The 24,529-nt window shown below is 34.0% G+C and overlaps 3 protein-coding genes across 7 annotated transcripts; 1 reads left to right on the forward strand and 2 right to left on the reverse strand.

Moving 5' to 3' along the window:
• The first annotated feature begins 99 nt into the window (after nt 1-99).
• On the forward strand, nt 100-6,500 carry Tmf (TATA element modulatory factor). Of its 2 annotated transcripts, none has more exons than XM_033331026.2 (11): nt 100-523; nt 1,037-3,006; nt 3,089-3,196; nt 3,301-3,570; nt 3,651-3,989; nt 4,105-4,317; nt 4,396-4,542; nt 4,637-5,029; nt 5,085-5,322; nt 5,406-5,529; nt 5,612-6,500. In XM_033331026.2, exons 2-11 carry the CDS (start codon nt 1,049-1,051, stop codon nt 5,896-5,898), a joined length of 4,077 nt encoding a protein of 1,358 aa, XP_033186917.2. In that variant the 5' UTR covers nt 100-523; nt 1,037-1,048; the 3' UTR covers nt 5,899-6,500. The 2 variants fall into 2 exon arrangements, with proteins under 2 accessions (XP_033186917.2, XP_033186918.2); XM_033331027.2 differs by having other exon boundaries at nt 3,089-3,190.
• A 279-nt stretch (nt 6,501-6,779) lies between these two features.
• Nucleotides 6,780-21,556, reverse strand: nonC (serine/threonine-protein kinase Smg1). 4 transcript variants are annotated; one of them, XM_033331016.2, is made up of 16 exons: nt 21,390-21,556; nt 20,182-20,446; nt 19,884-20,107; nt 19,539-19,791; nt 19,319-19,448; nt 17,868-19,188; nt 17,613-17,769; nt 17,010-17,538; nt 16,757-16,944; nt 12,698-16,669; nt 12,304-12,577; nt 11,936-12,198; nt 11,572-11,848; nt 9,613-11,500; nt 8,507-9,535; nt 6,780-8,419 (listed from the first exon to the last, which is right to left on the reverse strand). In XM_033331016.2, exons 2-16 carry the CDS (start codon nt 20,415-20,417, stop codon nt 8,235-8,237), a joined length of 10,926 nt encoding a protein of 3,641 aa, XP_033186907.1. In that variant the 5' UTR covers nt 20,418-20,446; nt 21,390-21,556; the 3' UTR covers nt 6,780-8,234. The 4 variants fall into 4 exon arrangements, with proteins under 4 accessions (XP_033186907.1, XP_033186910.1, XP_033186904.1 ...); XM_033331019.2 differs by having other exon boundaries at nt 20,182-20,451; XM_033331013.2 differs by lacking the exon at nt 21,390-21,556 and adding an exon at nt 21,052-21,133.
• A 1,475-nt stretch (nt 21,557-23,031) lies between these two features.
• On the reverse strand, nt 23,032-24,439 carry LOC117155248 (ATP synthase subunit d, mitochondrial). Its single transcript, XM_033331036.2, has 3 exons — nt 24,229-24,439; nt 23,644-23,812; nt 23,032-23,567 (listed from the first exon to the last, which is right to left on the reverse strand). Exons 1-3 carry the CDS (start codon nt 24,342-24,344, stop codon nt 23,334-23,336), a joined length of 519 nt encoding a protein of 172 aa, XP_033186927.1. The 5' UTR covers nt 24,345-24,439; the 3' UTR covers nt 23,032-23,333.
• Between the last annotated feature and the right edge of the window lie 90 nt (nt 24,440-24,529).

Here is a 24,529-nt window from a genome sequence, read left to right on the forward strand (position 1 = left end):
AAAAAGCATTAATAATAGAACATGCTGGTCCTGTAAAAATAAGAATTTTCTATGATTGAAACCATTGATAAACTATATATATGTTTATGCATACGTGTACATGTGTTAAGGTAATGCAGCCCGTAGCGAGCACTTCGTTGACGCGTCAAATAAGTTAATACATTATTAAAAATTCGAAAAAAGCATCGAATATTTTGGTCATTATAAAAAGATTAAAATCATATATCACAAAAGAAGTGGAATACAAATGTACTGTTGTCCATAAGTATATTGAATGAATTACGTGTATGTTTTCTGCTTTTTTCATCTGTACATAAATTTTGACAAAGTCAATTGTAAACTATGTGCAAAAGAAACATTTACATAACATGTTACCATGCGCACATAGGTATTTTTGTTCCAATATAACAGTTAGTACGGGTATACAGTAACAACAGTTCAAGAACATTTTACAGTTAATTTTTTACATTTTGGCGATTCACCAATTTTATATATTGTAAAATACTTCTAAAGCGATATGCAAGTAAGTAAAACTACATGTAAACAGCATTTTTCACCCTTAATCATCGCATTGCTATTGTCATTAAGGATTCAATATATATTTTGTTTATGCAAATGACATTGATACATTGGCCCTAATAATTTTAATATAATCTTAAAAAAACAAATGCAAGACATTTTTAAAAACAGAGTCCTTTGCTTTTTTATTATAAATTTTCATTACGAAAATGCAAACAGTAACTTCCCATCATATTTTGGTTCAATTATTATCTTTGAATCGTCTTTTCTCTAATTTTTTCTTAATTCACTGTGCGGTGATTTTTAAGTCTATGTATGCATAATATATGAATAATGTTAAATGTAATTCATAAACATCATCGTACACACCCTAACCTCTAAATATTGCTCTGTTTTCTTTTTAATAAAATTAATTTTTCATGCACTTTTATATAGTACAATCGATGTTTAGCAAAAATATTTTGTTCTAACACGAATCATTTTTACTCGTATCCATTATGATTATATTTTTTTTTAGATATAATAAAGAATGAGCTGGTTTGATGCCACTGGATTTGCCAATTTGGCTAAGTCCGCACTAAAAGAAGCTCAAAAGACAATTGATAAAGCATTAGATATTAAAGATGAGGATCAGAAATCGTTGGAAAGCCACGCAGAAGATACTACAGATTTTTTTGCATCATGGGGGATAAAGAGTGATGTTCATCATAATGTACAACCACATCATGATAAACCTAAAGCACCTAAACAAGAAGCCACAAGCAGTATATGGGGCAGTTTTACTGGATCATTTTTTGAATCACCTAAATTTAATGAACCAGAACAAAATGCTAAAGCTATTATCCATTCTAAGTCTTTGCAAAGTACACCCACTGAAAGTATCAAAAAGCTTGTATCTTCGTCATCATTCTCAGAAGATTATAAAACTAAACCATCGAGTCCCAAGAAAAAGTGTAAACAAGCAAAAAATTACAAAGAAAAGAATACTAATGATCAGATCGAAAATGTTCCTAGCCAAGATGTTTCGAATACATCTGATTTCAATGAATTAAAGCAACTTCCTCCAACTGAAACAATTGATACAAGTACAACTTTTGACAAAGATGACAGGATTAATGATTGTCCTAAAATAATTGAATATTCTTCAGAGGAAAAGAAAGATACTGATGTTAAGGAGGAAGATAAAAAGTTAGAATGTGAAAAAAAAGAAACTTGTGAGCATGATTTAGATTCACCTGTCTCTACATCAAATAAATTATCTTTTGTATCTCCAGAAAATGATAAAAAGAGTTCAGAGAGCATCGAAATTCTGGGTTCTCGATCTAATACTGATTGTACTACAACTCCCGAATTGGATGGTAGCCCATCTGCAAAGGGTACCAAAGTTAATTCAGAGTCGATAGAAGTATTACCAGACAGTATGGTTACATCTCCAAGTTCTGGAGTGGAAGTATTAGAAGATTGGAAAAGTGATACTAGCCCTTATTTATCTCCCATGGAGCAAAGACACTCTGATTCGTCGTCTATTTTAGATAGGGATGATACAGTGACCCCTTGCTGGGATGATATCAATGTCCCACAGATTATGAATAAAGAAAATGAAATAAATCCATCACCTTCTGATATTTCTCCGTATGAACCTCCGACGGAGAAAATCAAAACGTCACACGAAAATTTATGTATGAGCAGTATGGATAGCACACCATCGACAGATATATATCAAGGTCTTGGATCACATTTATACAAAAGTGTATCCAGTAACCATTCAATAAAAGCTTCACCAGAAAGCATAGAAGTAATACCTTACACTGATGATGAGAGAGATGAAACAAATTTGGCAGAGGATTCTTATACTTCTGCATCAGAAAGTACAATTGTAACAATGCTAGAAATGCATCAGCAGAAAGATCAAACGAATAATGAAATGGAAACTTCTAGTAGTATTTCAGTAAGTGAAAAAATGCAGGATTCGAGTTCAGATGATAAGTTAACATTGAAAAAAGCTAGCACAGATACAAGACTAAATTTGAATCTAGATTCTGTAACCGAAAAGCATAATTTACATTTGCCGATTGAAGCAATTACAACGCAACCGATTCGTAAGCCAGAATATTTTGATGGAGCAGGTCAAATATCCAAACCCGATCGAAAAAGTTTCGATCGGTTAATGAATTCAACTATAGAACCTGCAGAAACAGAATGTTATTCTACCAGCGAAATTATTCATCCGTTTAAATCAGAAATGGCAGAAATTTCAGATCAGCATTTGATTTCAACAGACTCAAGTTGTGAAGGAACCTTGATAGGGAGTTCAGAAGAAAATCCACAGTATAAATCAGAAGAAAGAATTTTACAAGCACCTTTAAACTCTAGTTCTTACGTAAAAACAATGTTAGAAGATGCGATGATCGAAAAAGCAGGTGAAATCGAAACAGAAGTACAAGGCACGGAAATGCCTCGAGAAAATTCACCTATTTCATCAGAAAGGTATTATGTCCGGAAAGAACTCGTAGTACTAATACTATACTTAATTACTTAAAGGATATAAATTTGATTCCATTTATTACAGTCGGTCCGATCTAATTAAAATTGGTTCAGATCAAACCAGTGGTCACACTAGTGGTGATGAATTAGAAACCACTACTTCTAGCGATATCGAAGTTATATCCAGGTACAGGTATGACTGTAAGATAGTAATTATGATTAATTTAACTTCATGTATTTTATGGCTATAAGAAATTTTCTCCCGAGTATAATAGCAAAATTTTTTGTTAAAAAAAGTCCAAATGGTGATTCGAGTTCGACACAATCGCGACAGAAATTGCAATCAACAAGAGGTTGTGATCTTTTAATGAGAACATTAAAAACTAAAGGACATTCGAGGGAATTGAGCGAAATCAGCGTAGGATCTGATGAAACGAACGTTGAGATAGAAAAATTATTGAAACGTATACAAGAGATGACGGAAATATTAGAAGCTAGGGAATCGAAGCTCATCGATGTTAGTAGAATGAATATGGAATTACACGAACAAAATAATAATTTAAAGAAGTAAGTTTTCAAGAAGTACGTGATAATCAAACAACGTATAATGTCCGTTTAATGTCTGTGGCGCTTTATATTTTACATAGGCAACTTGATAACTTTGAAAAACACGCAGAACAGAGCCAAAGCATAAATCAAATCACTGACGAATATACACAACGATTATCTGCCTTAGAAAGAAAATTTCAGCAAGCAATACGAGAACGAGATTCACTAAGAAAGAATTTAGAACAGTTAAAAGTAGAAGCAGCTACGCGTCTATCGTCTCAAGAACTGTCTACTCTGAATGCCGAGAAAGATGAAATTATTAAGGAACTTCGAGATGAAGGTGAAAAATTAAGTAAACAGCAGCTTCAACACAGTAACATTATCAAGAAATTGCGAGTTAAAGAAAAAGAAAATGATGCCTTAATAAAAAGTCAAAAGTACGTAAATAATATTCGTTATTCCCTTTGTTCTTTTACATTATAAAAATAAAAGAACAAGCGGAAACAAATGATAAATGTAATTAAAAGGTAACACAATATGAAACATTTACAGAGAGCAAATAGAAGAACAAACCTCAGAATTAGAACGTTTAAAAAGATCATTGCGTGCAAAAGAGGAAGTTGAATTATCTCAGATAGATGCTGTTTACTCGTTAACAGCACGAACAAAAACATTGGAAAAAGAAGTAACAACGTTACAAAAGCAATTAGAAAATGCGATACAAAATGCAGAAACATATAAAAAGAATTTAGATACTACAAAAACGTTAGTATATATAAAAGCATTTTTAATGTTTATGTACAATTTATAACTGCGTATAATTGACATATTGTTAATTTTTAGGGAGCTATCTGAAACGAAGAAAATTTTGACTGCGACAGAATCAGAGTTAAAGGAAGCAACGACTAATGCTGGAGAATCATGTCAATTACTTGTGCAAGTAGAAGAATTGAAAATCAAATTAAGGGAATCTGAGGAAATGCATGTCAAGTAAATATTCTACAAAAGATATAATTTCCTAGCTGCTATTAGAATCGAATAGTTCTTAATGCGTTTATTTTTTTGTCTCTTATATTCTATATAGAAAGGAAGAATTTTTGAAACACGAAAATAGCGAATTACTAAAGCGTTTAGAAGCTGCTGAAGCTAGAAGTGAGGAACTTTCAGAATCTGTATCAACGGCCACAAAACCTTTACTGAGACAACTGGAACAGCTCCAAGCAAATTTGTTACACAAAACTAATAGTTTTATGAAACAAGAGAAAACATTGTCAGACAAAAATATCGAGTTGCAAACAAAAATAGAAAATTTATTCGAAACAGATCGTTATCTTAAGGAAGAGAATGTTAATTTAAAATCTAAAATGTCTCAATTAGAAGCTAAGCTTGCTGCGAAAGAAAACGAAAGAATGCGGTTACAAGAATTGTATGATGAGTTGGTAATACAAAAGGATAAGCTTGCTGAACAAAATATGAGGTAAGAAAAATCAACATTCTTTGTAGAAAAATCGATAAGGGCATAATTTTTTCAGGCAACGACAAACGATAGAAAGCCTTGATCAATCTCATACTTCGGAAATAATGGAGTTAAAACGAGAAATTATTGCGTTAGAGAATAAATTATCTATAGAAAAAGCAGCTACAGACGCAGAAAGAAGGAAAAATCATGCAATGTCAGAACAACAACAAAATATTGAAGACAACGAACGACTTAGTCCTACCCCTAGCACAGAACAAGATTCTGCGAATACCATAGATAGTATTTGGCCGGTAGTGCATTTGCATACATCGTGATTATTGTTTCTCTCTTTTTACCGAAATCCGAATTAAAAAATTTTATCTTCGTATTACAGTTGTACAATTCTACTGCCGAAAACAAAGCTGAAAGCTATACAATGACGTTCGACACTATCAGAGCGGGTTCTAGTAGTACTTCTATATTTGAAAATTTACAAGCTCAATTGAAGCAAAAGGATGGTATGTGTTTAAATATTTATCAATAATAAAGTACATTTGATTTAACTACTTGATAGTATCAATTATTCGCTTGAATTTTTAGGCGAAATACAACAACTTCAGTGGGAGTTATCACGACGTAATATAGAAAGAGACGTGTTAAATTCAGAGTTATCTACATTAACCTTGAAGATCGAAGAATTAAATGTTAAGGTTATGGATGTTGCGGTTTTAAACGAAAGTTTACGAGAAATACAAACTAGATATGATGCGTTATTACAAATGTACGGTGAAAAAATGGAAGAGAATCAGGAACTACGTTTGGACCTACAAGATGTCAAAGAGATGTACAAAACACAAATTGATCAGCTTTTGAAGCGAGATGCCTGAAGCTTCTTATAAATAAAATTTGTTTATTGGTTGATTCAATATTATAGATATAGAACCATAACATAATTAACAATTTACGATGATATAGATTCGGCGATAAGTTTGCCAACGATACTATACATGATACAGCAACGAAGTTGCTGAAGCCGTTTAAAAAAGATAAAACGTAGCAAGAGACTGATGTGAAATTATTTCAAGAGATTTGAAATTCCACGGAGTAAAAAAATGAAATTTTGTTTATACGTGTTTTACATGGAATGCTTATGGAAAATTGGAGACCTTTGTTTTGATAAATTTTGCAGACAATTCATTGCTCTAGAATTCCAATAATTAATAATCATGTTAGTTTACAAACTAACGCTATGTAAAATTCCAATATATGCAATGTAAAATTTTACGTGTATCGCCATGGTCACCGTGGTCGATTCTTTGATTAGTCGTTGGAATTAATCATTGTGCATGCATTCATGTACACTGTATACAGATAGACTAAGGAAAACAACGTGATATAAGATGTAATATAATTTTAAAGTTTTCGATATTGTAATATAGAATTGAATTACGATGTAATTTATTAAAAAAAAATTTATTGTGTTCCTTTATTGAAAGTTGTATTCTTTGTGGTTTCACTGATACAATGATGGTTTACAATCTCGACAGAAACAGGGAGAAGGGAGGTAAGAATAAAAATGTACAGTATATATTATGGGAGATTCTAGGGAACAAAAATAAAACAAAGTAAAAGGAACAGAAATGATTAGAAAAAATAGCTTTGAAAAAATCCCAAACATAATGACATATATAATCAAGAATTACAGAATAGAAAAGATCATAATGTACCTTAAATTAAGAGGTTTAAAGTAAATGAATAGTAGACGTGATTGTTTCTCAAAAGTGTAATTAAACCAAAGGGAATACATCTTTTTCATAATTTTTATACATACCGTAAACTTTATTGGTTATAAAGTGCGACCTTCTTTTCCTCCCCCTTTCCCTCGAAAAAAAAAAAGATAGAAAGAAAAGAGAAAATAGTATGATCCAGCAACGCTTATGATCATCACATGTTTAATATGAAAAGGAACAAATTTTGTTTCAGATTTGCAATATCATTTTTTCTGACAATTCCCGATTCTTATAAGCTATTACAGATTAATGACTGATTACCATGATTGTTGTATAATATTTGTTGAAATAAACTTCTAGAATTAATATGACAGATTCTACCAAATATATATATATAAAAAAAAAAGATAATACTTACGATAAATTTCGCGATAAACTTGTATGATTTGGACAATTATCAATTGAAATTTCGGAAAAACATGTACTCCCACTTTAGGAAAAAAATAAGAGTGCTGAGATCATGATGATTTACATTAATATCGAGTAGCGAATACGAACACGAAAAATACACTTTGTTTTTCATCCAGCATCTCCATAATCTCGGTTACTTTGCTCGCGATTCGACAGTGACATATCGTTCTTGGTCCCGCTTCAAATTTCCAAATATATCCTTACTCATTCGCGAACGCTATACACGTTCTTCCTTTCAAGATTAGGTTACAATTATAAAATTCGATCAATATTTACTAAAATAAAGAAATAATAGATATCGATCTTCTTTCGAACAAATATCTGTGGCAGTGTCACTATCGACGCGTTTATCGTTATCGAGCTCCTCCGCGTCATTGTCAAAATTTTCTGCCCTTATTCCTGTCATTTCAAAGATGCGGCAGATTCTATGCTTTTCCCAAATCTAACATCGACATTTAAGCATACAAGCAATATACGCACTAAGACTGCTGATTTTTCGATCGTACGTCAGTTTATATTTTCTTCCTCTCATCTTTTAACCTGCTTGTCGAAACAATCTTTGTTGCCCTGTCCATAACAACAAATAGTACATAAGTGCACGCTTTTCTTTTAATTCTGCTTCTTTTTGTTTCTCGGCTATTGCACATTAGTCTACTTTGACCAGAAGGAAAACGGACAAAGATTATGTAGACGCAAAAAAGGAAAGAAGAAACCTCGATATAGATCGCACAGTACGCATTGTTAACGAGAGATTTTTGAGATAATCATAGAATCGGTGCCAGAATCGAAATTCGTTCGTGAATCGCGCTGGAATTTCTCTGTATGCAAGTGCGCGCAGCCGAACTTAAACGGCATCCTTACAGACATGAACTTTCTCTTTCAGGTGACAACGAAGATATACTTCACACCTGGTCGGACAGAGAGCTAGCTCTGTGGAGCATAGAGCGAAGAACGGTACTAACTCGAGTACCGCGTGTAACGAGCATTAAACCATCGACGCGATTGCGTCAATCTTTTTCCGTTCAGACCCATGGTGTCCAACCCTCATACAAGAGGGCTAAATTGTCGGTGCTCTGAGCTTCGCGTATCACGTATTCCACTTGTTCAGCCGTTGTATACTTTCTTGTTGGATAAGGATCGCATCCTTCTAACTTCATCCGTACGCGATGCCAAATGTTCAGTGCATACGCGTTTCGCTCTTGGACAGCTACGAAGAAAATATAAATGAGGGAGAAAAATAATAAGAAAATATTTATGCAATCTTAACGAAAATCCACAATAAAACTAAGCTCACCTTTTCCTGTAGTTGGGTCTCGGTTCGGTGGAATTCCTTTCTTAGGACTGTAACACACACCTTCCTGCCTCATTAATTTTCCTTTCTTCTTTATCGAACTAACTATTGAAGTTTCAGTTTCACTCTCTCTTTCACGGTCCCTTTCTTTTTCCTTATCTATCTCTTTTTGCTTCTCAGACACCTTTGCTGAATTTATTTTCTTTTCATTGGCGAATCCTAATAACTCGTTGTATAAATTTGGTGCCACAGTTGCCATATTTTCCAATTCTTCTTTAATCGTTCTTCCTCTATTTGCATCTAAATTGTCGGATTCCAGTTCCTTTACAATCGCCGATATGCTTTCAGTGAAAGACCGATACGAAGAAAGGAATTCTTGTAGACCATCGATGTTCTCTTGTTTCACCATAGTTCGTAATAATATTCGTACATCCGACATTAATCTATGATGCTCGGTTAACACACTTTGTAAGCTCGATACTTGCTCTCTCAAACGTTCTTGAGCTGAAAGCAAACCTTCTTGCTTTTCTTGCAATTTCTTTTGAACATCAAGTATCGCCTCAGAGATAAATCTCTCAGCCTGCTTTAGCCAGTTTATATCAACGTTGCTTTCCATGTGTAGTAGTTCGACAAGACTCTCTTCGATTGCGGTTACTGTTATGTTTAAATTCATTGTCAAGATACAGCTCTCTTCCCAATGTTTGATCAGTTTGACAAAATTCGTATCATGTGTCACACTTTCAGATGTCCTAGTTCTTAGAGCTTCATAATGCAATATAGAATTGCAGGTATTGATTACATTAGTCGCAAGATTATGCTGTCGAGTTAATTTTTCACAAGATGAGAGTACCGCGTTATCAAACGCGGACATGACTTCTCCGAGAGCAGGGTTCGCTCCAGCAGCCCACTTCAATCGTTGCACTGCGCTGGAAACAAGATTTTGTTGTTGATCTCGTGCCTCACATACTCGAGATTGCAGAGCAGAAAGTGCTGTCGCTGTTTTTCGAAGTTCTAACATAAATCCAGAACGATCTGAAAAGAAATAAGAAAATTAATATCTAAAAACAGAAATGCATAATTTTAACAAAAAAATTCAAACAAGGACTTACTCAAAGGATTCATTAAATTAACATTTGACCTCATTAGTAAGCTATCCTCGTGCAACCAGTGATGAGCTGTTAGTTGTAGCTGAAGTCTCTGCATGCTGGCCCTAGCTACTTCGACACATTGCTGAGCAAATCTAGCACTCTGTTTTCTTCGCCAAACACTTTCAAGAGTGCTACTGAGTGCACTAGCTTGAGCAAGAACAGAACCAGAAAAGAGACCTCTCTTTAAACATATATCGACAACCTTTCTACACAATTCTTCTATCGAAACTTTACTCTCAGCTCCGATATCCCTTTGCTCAATCTCGGTAGTAACGCTTAAACCCATTCGTTGTAATAAGAAACAGAGTGCGATAGCTAATGTTTGAGAAGTAACACCAAGCAATTGCCGTGACACGTAATCGGCTGTAAAGATTCTTATTGGTTTGTTTAGTCTTTCGTCATTGTAAACGTTTGCTAAACCGCCTTTAAATGCAGTTGCAATATCTCTACACATCATGAAGAACTCTTGTATGGTATGTAATCGTTTGACCAAAAATATATCCTCTAACACCTGACAAGCTGTCTTATTGAATATTGGTGCAGACATTTCTTTCGCTTCTCGAATCTGATCAATTTTTCTCCAGGATGAGGGAATATCGAGCGTACTCAAAGTAGCGATCAATGCGTTACCTTCCATCTGGAGCTTTTCGAACAAACCATTAAAGCCCATTAAAAGCATTTGACCAGGCGTCAACGTTTCATCTTGATTAGGTTCTTGAATTTCAGCAGGTCGAGATAGCATTGCCTCGAATCTTAATCTCATGTTATTCACGACGTTTTGTATCATTGCATGAGGACTATCCATTTCCATAACAGTAAACCTGAGATGCATTTCTAACTGGCCTAGGATGTCACCAAGTGGTATGCCGGATGATACAATTATCTCTGTTAGTTCTCCTATCATTCTAATCACAGTTGGCTCTTCCGTTATGATCGTTTTCATCGCTTCAGGCAAAATGATCGTGTGGAAATTATAATTAAGTTCTTGCAATCCTTTGTAGATGCAATCGGATCCTCTTAAACATTTTAATATAAGAGATATCTTGGGATCATTGTTGGTTTTATGGCATTCAGGTATCAAACTAACTAGCTCAGCAATTAACGATGACATTAAACGCATTTCGTCTAAAAACCAGTCTCCTTCTCTGGATGTAAGATCAACTAAACAGTCCCCTGCACATTTAGCAGCGCCTTCCATCATTAAGTATCTCTTATTCAAAGCGCAGAGTGCGGTTATATTGACGCATTCGAGTGCCCTTTCTGCACCTTTATCTCGTCTCAGAAAGTTTTGTATCTGTACTCTCGATTCTCCATATGCTTTCTCTATTCTAGTGACTGATTCCGGTAAACCCTCCGAAACCATTCTCTCATATGCTTTCTTTAATCTTTCATTTGCTTCATTTAGAATCGCTTGCATTTGATAAGAAAATGTTATTATTTGTTGAACTTGCTGATTGTTGGAGATTTTGATCGGATCAAAAGTGTTTTCAAATTGCACCATAACTTCACGACAAGTTTCGACGCCTCCAGTGTTTAAAAGCTTGTTAGCCCAACCGTGATAAAGTACTGTACGATGTTGCGACATATTACTCAGCGGATACAGGCTACAAATCGCTGAATATTGACTCAATAAATCCAAACAATTTCGTATTAGAATAGACTGTTGTGTAGCCAATTGTGTCAATTCATTTTCTGATTGTTCACATTGAAGTATCATTTGACTTTGACCAGCATTCTGTAAGAATTCTTTCACAAGATCAAAAACTACGTGATCCTCTTGACTCGTAGACGTACCCAATTCGGCCAACCATTGTCCTAATTGCGGACCTCGTACGATTGAAAGTGCCAACTAAAATAACAAGGTAACTCGATCAATTTCTTCGAAATAAAAGAAATAATGAATAAATAATTAAAGCTTACGTTGTGCATGTTAATCTGCTTTTCACAGTCCTCAATCTTTTCTTTCAACCCAGCTTTTGCTTTTTCATGGGCATCGCGTGCTCTTTTAAAAGAATTATAACGCTTTATCACAGAATATAATGGATGATTACGTCCCATTGCTTGTGCTTCTTTGACTAGTGCAAGCTGTTGGTGTCTGTCTTGTAATAAATCCTGACACTGACGCGTGATATCCGTTGCCTCTACCCAACCATTCAAGTGGTGGCACAGAGATGGAAAGATCTTCACCAACTCATCTCTAAGAATCAAAGACCATTAGTCAATATGATACAGACTAATTATTATGAAGAGTATAAAGGTAAAATCTAATTACTGATCTACAGACCTATTTGCTAACCATTCGGCACGCATTTCTGCTGCTCGAACGGCGAACATTGCTCGTGTTAGTTCCTGTTCCAATTGTTTCCTCCCAATTCCCGTACATCGTGCTCTAGCCTGGCAAGCTCCGTAACTTGCAATGCTGTTATCCGCACCAGCTCGCCAGTCGACTAACGGATCATATATAAACGCTTCAAGCAAGGTCAATAAGGTTTCTCGTCCTCGACGCATTACTCGGAGCGTATGTTCACAAGTTAAACGAAATATACCCTGAAAAGAAGATATCATATTTTAACTGTGTATATTATTTATAATAATAATAATAATAATAATAATAATACCATAACATGATTAGGACGTAAAAAGTTAATGTACCTCGACTCCAGTTACTCCTAGTGCTGTTCTGATGTTTGGAGTCATTCTAAACGGCACTTTTTCTGGTACGCGTAAAGTTTTGCCTTTCTCAAAGCAAACATTGTAATCAATGTGAACAACCTCGCCTGTATTGAGATCAACTAATACATTATCCAAATGTCTATCACCAAGACCAATGATATAGCCGATAATTGACATTACAGCCACCGAATAGGAGTAATTTTTGGTTGCTTGCCACCAACTTCCAACATTTATGCTATTACACCAAATCTCTCTATAAAAATAAACAAAGATCAGAAAATATCGTTAATAACTTCCTTATGCAGGAAAAAGTAACCAGGAAATGAAGAGGAGATATAAGTAATGAGAATAAGGAAAAAAAAACAGAACTAACTTTGCTAGCAAATCCTTAGGAGTTTCTGCCATTAGTTCAGCTAAAACTTGTTTCAAAACTTGAACAGGCCATTCTTTTCTGTTTTCCAGACCGATTCCTCGCTCTTTCAAAAGTGGAGTTAATTTATTGTAAAATAGTTCAGACGGTCTTAATATTGCAGAACTACCAGTTTTATTAAGCATAGTACTCTCTCTCTGTTGCCATCTCTTGTACAAGACGAACAAGGGTGTCACGCCATCGACCCACTGTATTAATCCAGATCGTGGACCCAATGGTATAACTGAATAATGGCGCGCCCTATATACTTTTTTCGAATCACCCTTTTTTGACATCATAGTGTTGCATATATTTAAGAACTGCATGATTCTTTCATCTAGATGAAGGTCCTCCAGACCTTTAAACAAATATGTGTATACGTGTCCATCAGAACCGTGGAACACGAGCTTTTTCGGTTTCGTTTTGGTTGGTAATATCTGAACATTATTGTCTACAGATTTTATAGTAACAATTTTGTTATCATTTGCAGCAACACCTGGCATAGCGATACATGTATTTCTCAAATTGGCTAATACCGGACTGATATCGTTCATGGAAAGGGAATACGCGGCTCGTCTATGTACACGTTGAGCTAATTTGCCTTCCAATTGTTTCAAGCATATACTCGCAATCTGCGGTTTCGCAGGATTCTTAGGATTGTTTAATTTATTGATTGCTTCTTCTATCGAAGGACCAAATTTCTCTTGAAATGTCTTTTCATGAGGTGTTTCAGCAGAAACGGAAGTCATAGCCGAAAGATTTTCTAATATGAAAACTATTGGCTTCAATATAATTCTGTGTTTTTCTGCAATTAATTTATCCTTTTCCTCAACACTCAACCAAGAATTATCCTGCACTTTTTGTACTTCCATTTCCAGTTGTTCAAATCGCTTAGAAATTTCAGTGTGATGCTGACACAGTGTTGCTAACCACAGCTCATCCCACAGTAATGTAATTCGACGCAGCTCCTTGACGAGTATTTTCACTTGCTCGATGGAATCTTGAATCCTATTCGATAGACAGTCTACCAATTGCGAGAAACAACAATCCATAAACTTTTCTTGCTCGTCTTGATAAGCTACAGTAGAGCTCTCAGCGTCCATTTCCTCTTCTTCTTCGATAAAATCTAAATCATTTTGAGATGAATCAATTTCTGTTTTCTCATAGAGTACTTTATTGCAATTTTTCTTTTGACCAGAAACCGCTCCAACTACAGCTGGGAAAGTGATCAAGTGTGGTGAATTCTCTGCAACTCTGCACAGCAATTCAGATACTCGTGTACGTACGTAAGACTCAGGATGACTAAGTCTGGAAAACAATTGCGGTATTATCTCTTTCCATGGAGCAGTAGGAGTTGAGGAAAGACCAGACTCCAGAACATTTTGTAATTCGAGAGCGTGTTTCACAACCAGTCGTAGCAATCTAAGTGTAGCTGTGATAGTAGCACAATCGTTGGCCTCTTTAATCGCGGCAAGTTGCAAATATTTGAAATACGCGTTCGCAGAAAGCTCGTAATATGCATAAATCCTCTTCTGTGCTTGCCTCCAGATATCGACCAACGTTGTGAGACGATCAGCACTAATACGACTTAATATTGAAACGCTACGTAATTGATTTTCTATCATATCGGAAGTATTAACATCCTTGGAAGCGTCTGTAATGTCGCCTTCGTCTTCCGGGATTGTTTTATTTTGGGACAAAATTGAAAAGATTGCGTTCAAGTCAGATTCACTTGTATCGAATGGTAATAAGTCTCGTATGGTTGCTCTATCCGAATCAGTCAACTGCCCTGAATTTGAATTATCTACGATCTTTCTTCCCCATTTGTAACACCAACTCGCGAAACTGCACCACGCAAGTGGCAAATCTGGACATTGGTTTACACCTAGTTGCGTTAATCTACCGATTATCATATCTGAAACAGGTATTGAATTCGTGGTAGGACCGAATAGTTTGTTCATCAAGCCATCATTATGGGCAGCTTCAAATTCGAGCAACTGCTCCAATTGACCATTTTCAATGCTGCCTATTTCTTGTTGTATCCATTTACCAAGAGTCAAAAGTAGAATTGTACCATTCTCACGTAAATCAGCCGACTGTTCTCCATCGACGATAGTTCGAGATATTCCAAGTGCAGTTGCACTACATACCTTTAACGCTTTATTAACTCGTTCCATATCATACAGCAATTTTGAAAATTCACGGAAAGCACGTATATTATTCTTTGACCATTTTACGTGCATCACGTTCTTCAAAACATCATCCGTGGCTTGATCGAAGTCGGGATTAATGTAATTTCGTTCGCCTCCTTCAAACTGACAAAGCTCTCGTTCGGATCTTAAATAATTAAGTAGTTCTCGTTTTGCTAGCTCAAAATTACCTTCCTTTCTAGCAGTTCGAACAATATGCAATCTTAGATCATTTACATCATTATTATCTAATCGCGCTTCAGGACTATTATTCTTCCTTGTTCTACCGAAATATTCTGACCACCATAATGTTCGCGTCAGTATGCTCGAGTCCATGTGATCAAGTTTTTCGCTTTTATATAATTCGAATATATTTTCTTCCTTACCAGAAAGGATATTTTTTAATCCATCTGCTGAAAATCGTACTAATATAGATTCGTTTAAGTATTCCGAAGGTACATTTCTTAGACCTTCTTCCATAATTTTAGCTGCCACTCTCCGGCATCGTTCAATCTCTTCCTCAAAATAATCTTTATATTCATTTATATGAATTCTAAGTGCAATATTAGTCAATGTATTACCACATTCCACTAAGGTTTTCGCGCAATTCCAATTTACCGTTTTACCGGTTCCTCCATCCAGTAAGCTCCAATCAGTTAGGTCGTCTAAACATATGTTTTCACCATTTTCGAATTTTTTTAAACATTTTGCTTGTTGAGAAGCGCTACTCTCCGTAAATAATTGTTTTCTGAGAACGGCACTTTTTTCTCGAGCAAAAATTTCAGCCTCTTGCTGTTTCCAAGCCTCTAACCGGGTCCAATCACTGACTGCTTCGTAACAATGAGATAATCGTTGCATACAAAAACCAAGTACTTGATTATCTCCTTCGGATTTAAAAGACTTGCCTTTTCCATCGGAAACCTCCTCATTCGCACTAGTGCCATCAATACCACTAATGCTATTACCGTCAGCTACATCTTCTCCCTCTTCCTCTTGATCTACATCTTTTCCAAGTCGACTATTTGCAGCACGCATATGCTCCTCTATAATTAACTTATACGCTTCGGCAGCAGATTCGTAGCGATGTGCAGCTTCTTCCATGGCAGCTTTCAACCACGGAAATTTTCTGTCCTTTTCCTTAGTATAAACGTAAAGTCCCTGTAATGCCTCTGCTTCTCCCAATATTACCATGGCTTGTGCCGTACAAAGCGTCGCTCTTTCAAATTCGATACCCTGTGTATTATCGCTATTACTTAAATCCTCTAATAATCTTTGACTATTTCTCAGAGCACTGCTAGCTAATCCAGGATGCAACGACACTACACATAATGCCAATCGAATACGATTTAACCATTCTTTACAAGTCGATTTGTTAGTATGAAAGAAGGTTCTAACTGGTTTCGACAATGGTAACAGAGCGATCGCGCAACCTTCTGCTGCGTTATGTATTACTCTCTCAAGATGTTCAAGAAATTCAATAAATAATCGTACTCGAGTATGTTCGCTTAGTAGATGATCCAAGCTATGTTTCTCTTTTTTCGTTGTTTCAGAGCTGTATGAAATCTCACGTGCTAATGTTTTCAAAGCATTTTCGATTGACGTAAATGTTTCTTGAGGCTTTCCTAGTGAAGTACGAAGCTTGTTCGCTACACAATGTTGTGCTGCCTCAAAACCGGCCCAGAAGTATAAGAATGATCTATTTGTAAGTGCTAAACGATACATCTTCTTGGTAGTGTCGTTATCAGATCTATAAACATAAATAAAATCGTACTATTTTCTCATTATCGTAACTAAAATAAGTAGCTTGAAATTAGTTACGTCTGTCTTTACTTACACAATTGGCCAACATAAAGTGAATATTTCCGACAATCCAGCTGCATCAAGATATTGTTCTTGCAATAAAAAAGCCATATAAGTCTTGAAATGTTGTGCTTGCATCTCTCCAGTGCTAGTTCCTCGCATATGTAATCTTTGAGCAAGGATTAAAGACTCGGTCGAATAATTTTTTATTCCTTGATATTTCTATAAGAAAAAAAAAATTGAAGTAAATCATGCTTTTTTTTTTTAAATATATTTCCTACACTTACCTTCGTTTCCGACAATAAGCACTCTCTGTTAAATTTTGGTACCACTATATTTAAAGGTATTTGTGTCAATAATGAACCATACTTGTCTCGTACGATTTCGTCTCGTGAAGTTAGATGTAACATAACCAAGTCTACAATATAAGCATACATTTCTTCTTTCCAGGTTACACTTTTTGCGCTCATTAAAATTTCAAAGAGATCACAAACAGCAATAGAAATATCTCGATCGATGGTAGCTCCACATGCAACAAGACTTGCGAGAACATTCTCATATTCCTTTGTTTTACTCAAAATGCCAATGTAATTTTCCGCTTGTATACAAATTTCTTGCATCCATATTGATAAAAGCAATAACGTTTGCTCTGGTGTGCATTCATTATAAGTTTTAGCTATTAAGTTTAGAATTATGGAAAGATGACCACTAGTTGGTGATGTTGTTGGAACATCCAATGCTCCTGGAAACATATCCATCGGACGACAAGCAGTAGTTCCAGTTATTAAGCTTGAACTTGGCACAAAATGATTATATCTAGAATAAAACAGATAGTCCAATCAAAACTGCTAAATTAGTTATTTACTGTTCTTCTTTTCCTTATGACTCACCTAGAACAATGCGCATATAGCAAATACAAAATGCTATATTGCAAGAATGGACTAGTTGACGATAAACTGCTGTCATAAGGTTTCAGCTTAACTGCCAAGAGTTCTAAAATGCTTGGTTTTAATGCCCACATACCAATGATAGAATTACTCGCGTTAGCTAGAAAATATAATAAAACATATAATAAAATAAATCGATAAATGATATATAATAAGCTTATCTTTGTTGAATTTTACAATGCATTCATATATTTTTACCTATATCAGAAAGAGCTCTTAGCAAAAAGATAACTACAATTTCTGCATCGTTCTTCTTGTATTTAATATCAAGTAATGGATTATCTGTTACTAAATTTTCGATATCTGTCAGGATAAGTTTATAAGCAATTTCCAAATCCGACAATATGTAACGATACGATTCTTGTAATAATGGAATATTTTTTAGACTAAGAAGACTATGATATACTCCAAGACTGGCGTTTTGGATAGAAATTGAGTCACGAAATCTCAATTTGAGTAAAGCAGAGTCTTTTCCAAGCAATTTATGAACTAGTTCCAGTGGCAAATTCGCGGAGACTTCTTTTATTATTTTTGAAATAGTATTTAACATAGAAATTATTGTGTCATCCCAAAAGATACTGATCCTTTTTAACTGAAGATCAATAAACTTATAAAGTAGCTCATGATTTTTTGTTATACGACTCTGAAGATGACCTAATAATAAAAATGCGCATTCATTTGCAACAACTATTAATTCTTCTTTTTCCTCTGTTAGATTTAAATCTTTCCTCATTTTTATCTCCATCCATTGTATTATATTTAACAATGATTCTCTTTCTTTCAATGCAGCATCTTTCTCGATATTTTGCTTTAAATCTTTTAATTCATTTTTATTCAAATTCAAAGATTTAAACATATTGATGACATCCTCTTCGATTAGTTCTGATTTATTGGAATTTTTTGATGGTATGATGCCCACATTTTTGACGCATTTTAATAATTCTTCGGTAATTTCGGGTGTGACTGTAAAATTCGAAAGCCAGATTTCATCATTGTCCAATTCAATCGCTTTAACGACTGTTTTCAGCATTTTTGATAAACAATCAGATAAAAACGACCACTGCACGCTTGGTGTGAGATTAGGATTCAAATGCTCAGATATACTTTTCGTAACTGTATTAAACACCGAGATCAAGGATGTAATGCGTCGAATAGATTCTCTGGAAGTGGGGGATGCTTCATCTCCAGGAGAACTCCTACCACATTCTGGTAAAGATAATTCCTCGTCATAGCTTTCCATGTCCTCTAAAAATTGTCCTAGTAGGGTCAAAGTAAACTGTAAATCCGCTATCCAGAAAGTTCGCAATCTTTGCAAACTACGACTGGCATAAGCTACAATTGTCTTTTGCTGTGTCAAGTCGATATGCCAGCCAACTAATATATCAACTGTATCACGGAAATGATTTGAAAACGTTTCAGGATAAGACTCCATTATCAATAATATCGCATCCACTGTTGCTACTAATAGATCCGATCGATCAACATTTTCTAGCGTCGATTGCAATTGCGACATCATTAGCTGAAAGGATATCTAATGTACTTTACTTAAAATAATTAGTTTTGTTTCTTTTTTCAGTCCAATCGAAAAAAAATTACAAACTTGCACAATATCTACTAAATTAAGAAATAAGAAAAGAAAATTTTAATACCACTGAAAATTCTTTTAGCCTTGGCGCCTCTGCATCCAATTTAAAAGCTTCAACAAATGATTTAATTAGAAGGCACTTTATATCATCTTTCCGTTCCAGTGAATATTTATTAAAGACCCAATCCATGTATCTATGGATTTTCACACCAAAAATTTTACTTATATTGGAAGAAATGTTACATTTGATGAACACACTGTACACTATTAGATCATTTGTTTACCGTTTATAATCTTGTTCTGTTGCATAGCCGATGCGTCCTAAACATTTTGCAACTTGCTGTTTTGCTTCTTGTCCAGGCCCAGTATGTAGTATATCTAATAGGCTTTCACAGATGACATCTAAATTTCGTCTTATGTATCTTTGATTTTCAAGCGCTATTATACCTTCTTGTGCTTGTTTGCACAACACCATAAAATGATCATAATCATCTTCCCGATACAATCTTCTTAAAAGTTTGGAAATTCTAGAATCTTCTGTAATATGGAAATATCAATTAATATATTCGATTGCAATATAAAACATCATATTTTCTCAGTATATTCTAGAGATAAAAAACAATTTGAACCATTTATTCTTTTGTCGTCATAATATTTTCCTTGTGCATTTTCTTGATTTTTCAGCGATTCTTGAAATTTTGGTCTAGTCGTAGGGTAGTAACTAGTTTCTGTATTGGAATCACGTTCGATAGGTGTCTTTTTAAAGGCCCTACCCCGTAAAGAGCCTCTGGCACGATCTCCAGAGCTACCTCCCCGAGCCATTCGAAATTCATTGCGTGGAGCACCACCAATTCTATAATAATATAAACAATTTATTAAATAAAAAAGAACAGGAAATTTTAATAAACAATTGGAAGAATAATTTACCTTGGCTTAAATCTAGAGAAACTATGATCAGACGAATAGTTGTTCGTATTTCTTGGACAAATGACCAAAGTGCCTCTTGGAGCATTAAAATCATTGGAGTTATATCCACTTAGAACACCAACATCTCCTTTCTCCAACACACTAGCTCGATTGTTACTAACAGATTCTTCCTGTATCTCCGAGCACTTAGATCCACGTAGCTTTGTGCTAATATTAGAGTTCCCACAGCTATTCATTACATTACTCTGCAGATGATCTGCATGACCTACACTTTGCATTAATAATGTACCAATCACAGGTAATAATAATTTTTTATATTAATAAATATTAAAAAGCATAAAATCATAAGTATTCTATAATTGATTACGGCACGCCAGAATTCAATAACTTTCACATATTCTTAAGGTTACATTATTCGCACCTACATCCTTGGTGTACAAAGTTCAATGGTCATAAAATAAATGAAAAGTAGTAATGAAAAAATAAGATAAATCCTGCAATACAATCAAAATCTATTACAAAGTTTCTCAAATAAAAACGACGTTCAAGTTATTTACGTATAAAAGATACGATAATTCATAGAGTGATTAACTGTCGTAATATCTATTTCAGTTTATGTAAGTACCGTTCCCTTGGAAAGTAATATCGTAATCGCATAGAACATGGAACACACTTTGATTTTTTTCGGAAAATATTTCGTGGAAAATAATCGAAAGAAGATATCGAAAGGTGAAACAGTATCGTAACCAATTCCCCACGCGTTCGATCTATAGGTACACACCGTATCGACAACAACCGATCAACAGAGAACTTTTAAAGCGATCTATAAATTGGTAAAAATCAAAATATATTACGGTTTTATTTGTATACCGATATAGGCATGAAAGATTCTTTGGAATTTCCGAAAAATCTTACATATGTATCTGTTTAAATTAACTTATTTAGGTGGATACACAAGAACCAACAACCAACCACGAAACTGAAACGGATTAACCACTATTTACGAGTGGTACCTTCCACACTGTTCATTGACATGCTTTCTGTAAACATCGAGTAGCATTTTTAACATTATTCTTTTTAATCCTACAATTTTTTCCGACATTCCTGGAACATTATGTGCAGGAAAGAAGTAATATACAGATAAAATAAGAATAAATGATGAAATGAAAATATAGATAGAAAAACAATTGAATCAGTTTGTTGAATACCTTATATTATATGAGTTCTAAATAATAACGAACTGGCTAACGAAGCAAACAGACACTGGCACTCGATATGAAGAAAAATTATTTAAAGCAAATATAATTATTTTGTATCTGCATACATAAATTAAAAATTTTAGTATGGTTACGTATAATTACGTTACGCTTCTACGTCTCCTAATGGAATGAAGCTAAGTACAATGAAACGATGAAGCAACTAAATAAAACTTGAACCAATGTAAAATATTGTTGAAAAAATATCTCGATCGATTCTGATATCCAATTGGCTTGGATCAACCAATGGCATTAGAATTAATCCAAGAAAACCATCAATGATGCCATTGATAAGCAAATACACCATGTGAAATTGATAGGAAATGCATTTATAGATAGACGAAATAATGTATAATCACACTTCTTGATATGTAATCGTAGAAAAGCCGCACTTTATCTAGTGTCAAACAAAAATGTACCAACAATCGTAATTGATTTTCTCACTAAACCTAAGTTTCTTGAGAATAAGCCTTTAAAAATGTTTATCGTTTTCAGAACGTATATTTATTAAAACTTAAAGTTAGGTGTCTGTAACTGTAACACAAATAACGAACAAGGTTATTTAGGAGGATGTTGTACCTTTCTAGTATGTTTGCAACTAATGATCTGTATTATAGATTTTTCTGGTATTCTGGTCTACAAATTTGAAAAAATCGAAAAATTTTTTTTTCATATTTCCAAAGTTTAGACATTCAAGGATATGCCCTTAAAAGGATTTTTCAAAATTTCAATTATTTTATGAGTTACAACCATTTTTGTGACGCGACATCTGCTCCGGTCCGACCAGAACAAATGAACAGTAGACAGTAGACGTTGTCCGAGTAAACTTATCTCAAAACTTTAAACGCGTTTTTCTCGAAGCTACTTTCTTCGAGTTAGCGTGCACGATATCTCAAGCTCTAATGATTTATTTGAAATTTGGCGTGAATGTTCTTTATATATTCCTCTATCGCCTCAACCACGCTCAGATCAAAATTTTTAATTTTACTATTTTTAAAAAATTCGGAATTGCCAAAAAAAAACATGCCAAAAAGGAAAATTTTTTCAAACGGCCGCCATTTTGTGAAAAAATATTGTTTTGACTTTTCCAAGGTTCATGCTATAGCCGCATCTATACTAATTAAGAATCGGTTCGGCTTTATTGCTTCAGATGACCAAAAGGGTTGAAATCATGGACGCCAGGACACCCTTTTGTTTTTGGACCCCCACTTTGCCAGTTCATAACTTTGTGAATTTTGAGTTTTTTTCAGTTAATTTTTTATGTAATCTTAAAGTATCAATAAACAAATGATAAAAAAGTGGATAGTAAAAATATTTTTTGTTTTGTTTGTACAGAGCTTCAAAAACCGCCCGAAATTCATGCCTCTAGACTAGAATACCCCCTTAAATTATACAAGTTAATATATATTACACACCATGTATACCAAAAAAATTCTAAAAGAAAAATAATAAAAAAAAATATATAATATTCGTAAGATATCTCTCGTTTTTTTAGATATGTTATGCATAACTTTTAAAAGCGGTAGTTCCGTAATAAATGACATAATTTGGAAAGAAAGAACAAAGTAGTGTAGCAAATTTAACAAATACAGCATTGAAAATAATATGTTAAATTATGATATTTTGTTTACATCGTTTTCATAACAATTCATTACTTAATAAATATTACTTAACAAATAATAAAGTTGATTTACTTATAGGTTGAGCATATTTTTAACTAAAAGTCGATTATAATGAACAAAATTATGCTTTCAACGTATTTAATATTTTATAACTTTAGTATCAGAACCTTACTAAATTTTTGTATGAATTGTTTAATAGTATACATTGCTAATAGCTCAATGGAGAAGCTATGATGAATATTACAACAGAACTATAATACATTTCAAGTTAAATTTAATGACCACTTCCTTTTGAATCTTCATTATTAGTGCTATGTTCTTGAGATGCCTCGTCATGAGGCCAAGTTGTAAATTTATCTGGTTGCATACATCCATCTGGTTTCAAATCAACATAATCATCCATAGTCATCTCTGAGAACGGTATCATATTGTTTAGCTCATCCAAACCTTTACGTAATTCTTCAATTGTAACATTTACTTCTTGAATGAAACTTTCTATTTTCTTAGCCTGTAACATGTTTAACACTATTCATAAAATTCAATTTAGGATATAAAATATAAAATAAACAGAAATATATTATTACGGTTTCATTCTTTGCAGCTTCAATTTCTGCTGTATAATTATCAGCTGGATATGGCACTGATAATGATTCATATTCTTTTTGAAATCTATCTACTAAACCCGGAGTCACAATAACTTTTTTATAATATGCCCAATCAATTTTTGGTAGAGCTTCTGGATTAGCCATCATACTATAAAATATATATTATATAAATATATTTTTTTATTGTCTTATATCTATTTGAATATGCTATATTTTATACAAATATAATAATTTATTTACATTGGTATAAAGTGATTATTTTAAATGGCACAACTCTTTCGTTTATTATGTTTGAATCAATTTTCTAACAAGTTATTACTGTAATATACTTATCGCTATTTTGAAATCAGTACTAACAAGGTTAGGTCAGTTTACCTAGACTTACTCATACAAAAATTTAATAGGAAAGAACTACAATTTCATTAATTTCTATATAACAGGAGAATAGTACATTTTTTAAATCACTCGACCAATCTAAAGTAAGGATTTAATAGGAACATGTGGAAATATTATATAACAGGATAAATGATCGAATAATGGAATGATCTTATGAATTTTACTAACCGTTGTAAATATTTATCAGACTTCGATTTAAAAGCGGCCAAAGCAGCTTTTTCAGCTTCTGGAACTCGCTCAGCGAGAGCAGTCCAATTTATCGCTTTAATTGCTTGTCGTGACATTTCTCTGTGACAATTCCTCCGAACCAAACGTAACACAATTCCCGAATGCTGAACAAGTATGAATATGTGTATCTATGAGCTGGTATGGTTGTATAGACTATACTCTTAAATGTATACAGCGCTAATTCTTTTTTACCGATATCGATTAATCGAATTTTCATATATCGAAACGAGATATCGATTAT

Source organism: Bombus vancouverensis, chromosome 12 (genome assembly GCF_051014615.1).
Source record: "Bombus vancouverensis nearcticus chromosome 12, iyBomVanc1_principal, whole genome shotgun sequence".
In the NCBI taxonomy this organism is placed as follows: domain Eukaryota; kingdom Metazoa; phylum Arthropoda; class Insecta; order Hymenoptera; family Apidae; genus Bombus; species Bombus vancouverensis.

Bases quoted from the DNA above. Each gene is read 5' to 3' on its own strand.
- Tmf (XM_033331026.2), top strand. From the start codon at position 1,049: ATGAGCTGGTTTGATGCCACTGGATTTGCCAATTTGGCTAAGTCCGCA. The intron at 3,007-3,088 runs GTATTATGTCCG...CATTTATTACAG, and splicing joins TCACCTATTTCATCAGAAAG to TCGGTCCGATCTAATTAAAA. The intron at 5,323-5,405 runs GTAGTGCATTTG...TTCGTATTACAG, and splicing joins CCATAGATAGTATTTGGCCG to TTGTACAATTCTACTGCCGA.
- nonC (XM_033331017.2), bottom strand. From the start codon at position 20,459: ATGCAAAGTGTAGGTCATGCAGATCATCTGCAGAGTAATGTAATGAAT. The intron at 19,189-19,318 runs GTATTAAAATTT...ATATCCTTTCAG, and splicing joins GGCTAAAAGAATTTTCAGTG to CTAATGATGTCGCAATTGCA. The intron at 8,420-8,506 runs GTGAGCTTAGTT...TTTTCTTCGTAG, and splicing joins AGACCCAACTACAGGAAAAG to CTGTCCAAGAGCGAAACGCG.
- LOC117155248 (XM_033331036.2), bottom strand. From the start codon at position 24,344: ATGTCACGACAAGCAATTAAAGCGATAAATTGGACTGCTCTCGCTGAG. The intron at 23,813-24,228 runs GTTAGTAAAATT...TATATTTTATAG, and splicing joins TCTGATAAATATTTACAACG to TATGATGGCTAATCCAGAAG. The intron at 23,568-23,643 runs GTAATAATATAT...AACATGTTACAG, and splicing joins AAGCTGCAAAGAATGAAACC to GCTAAGAAAATAGAAAGTTT.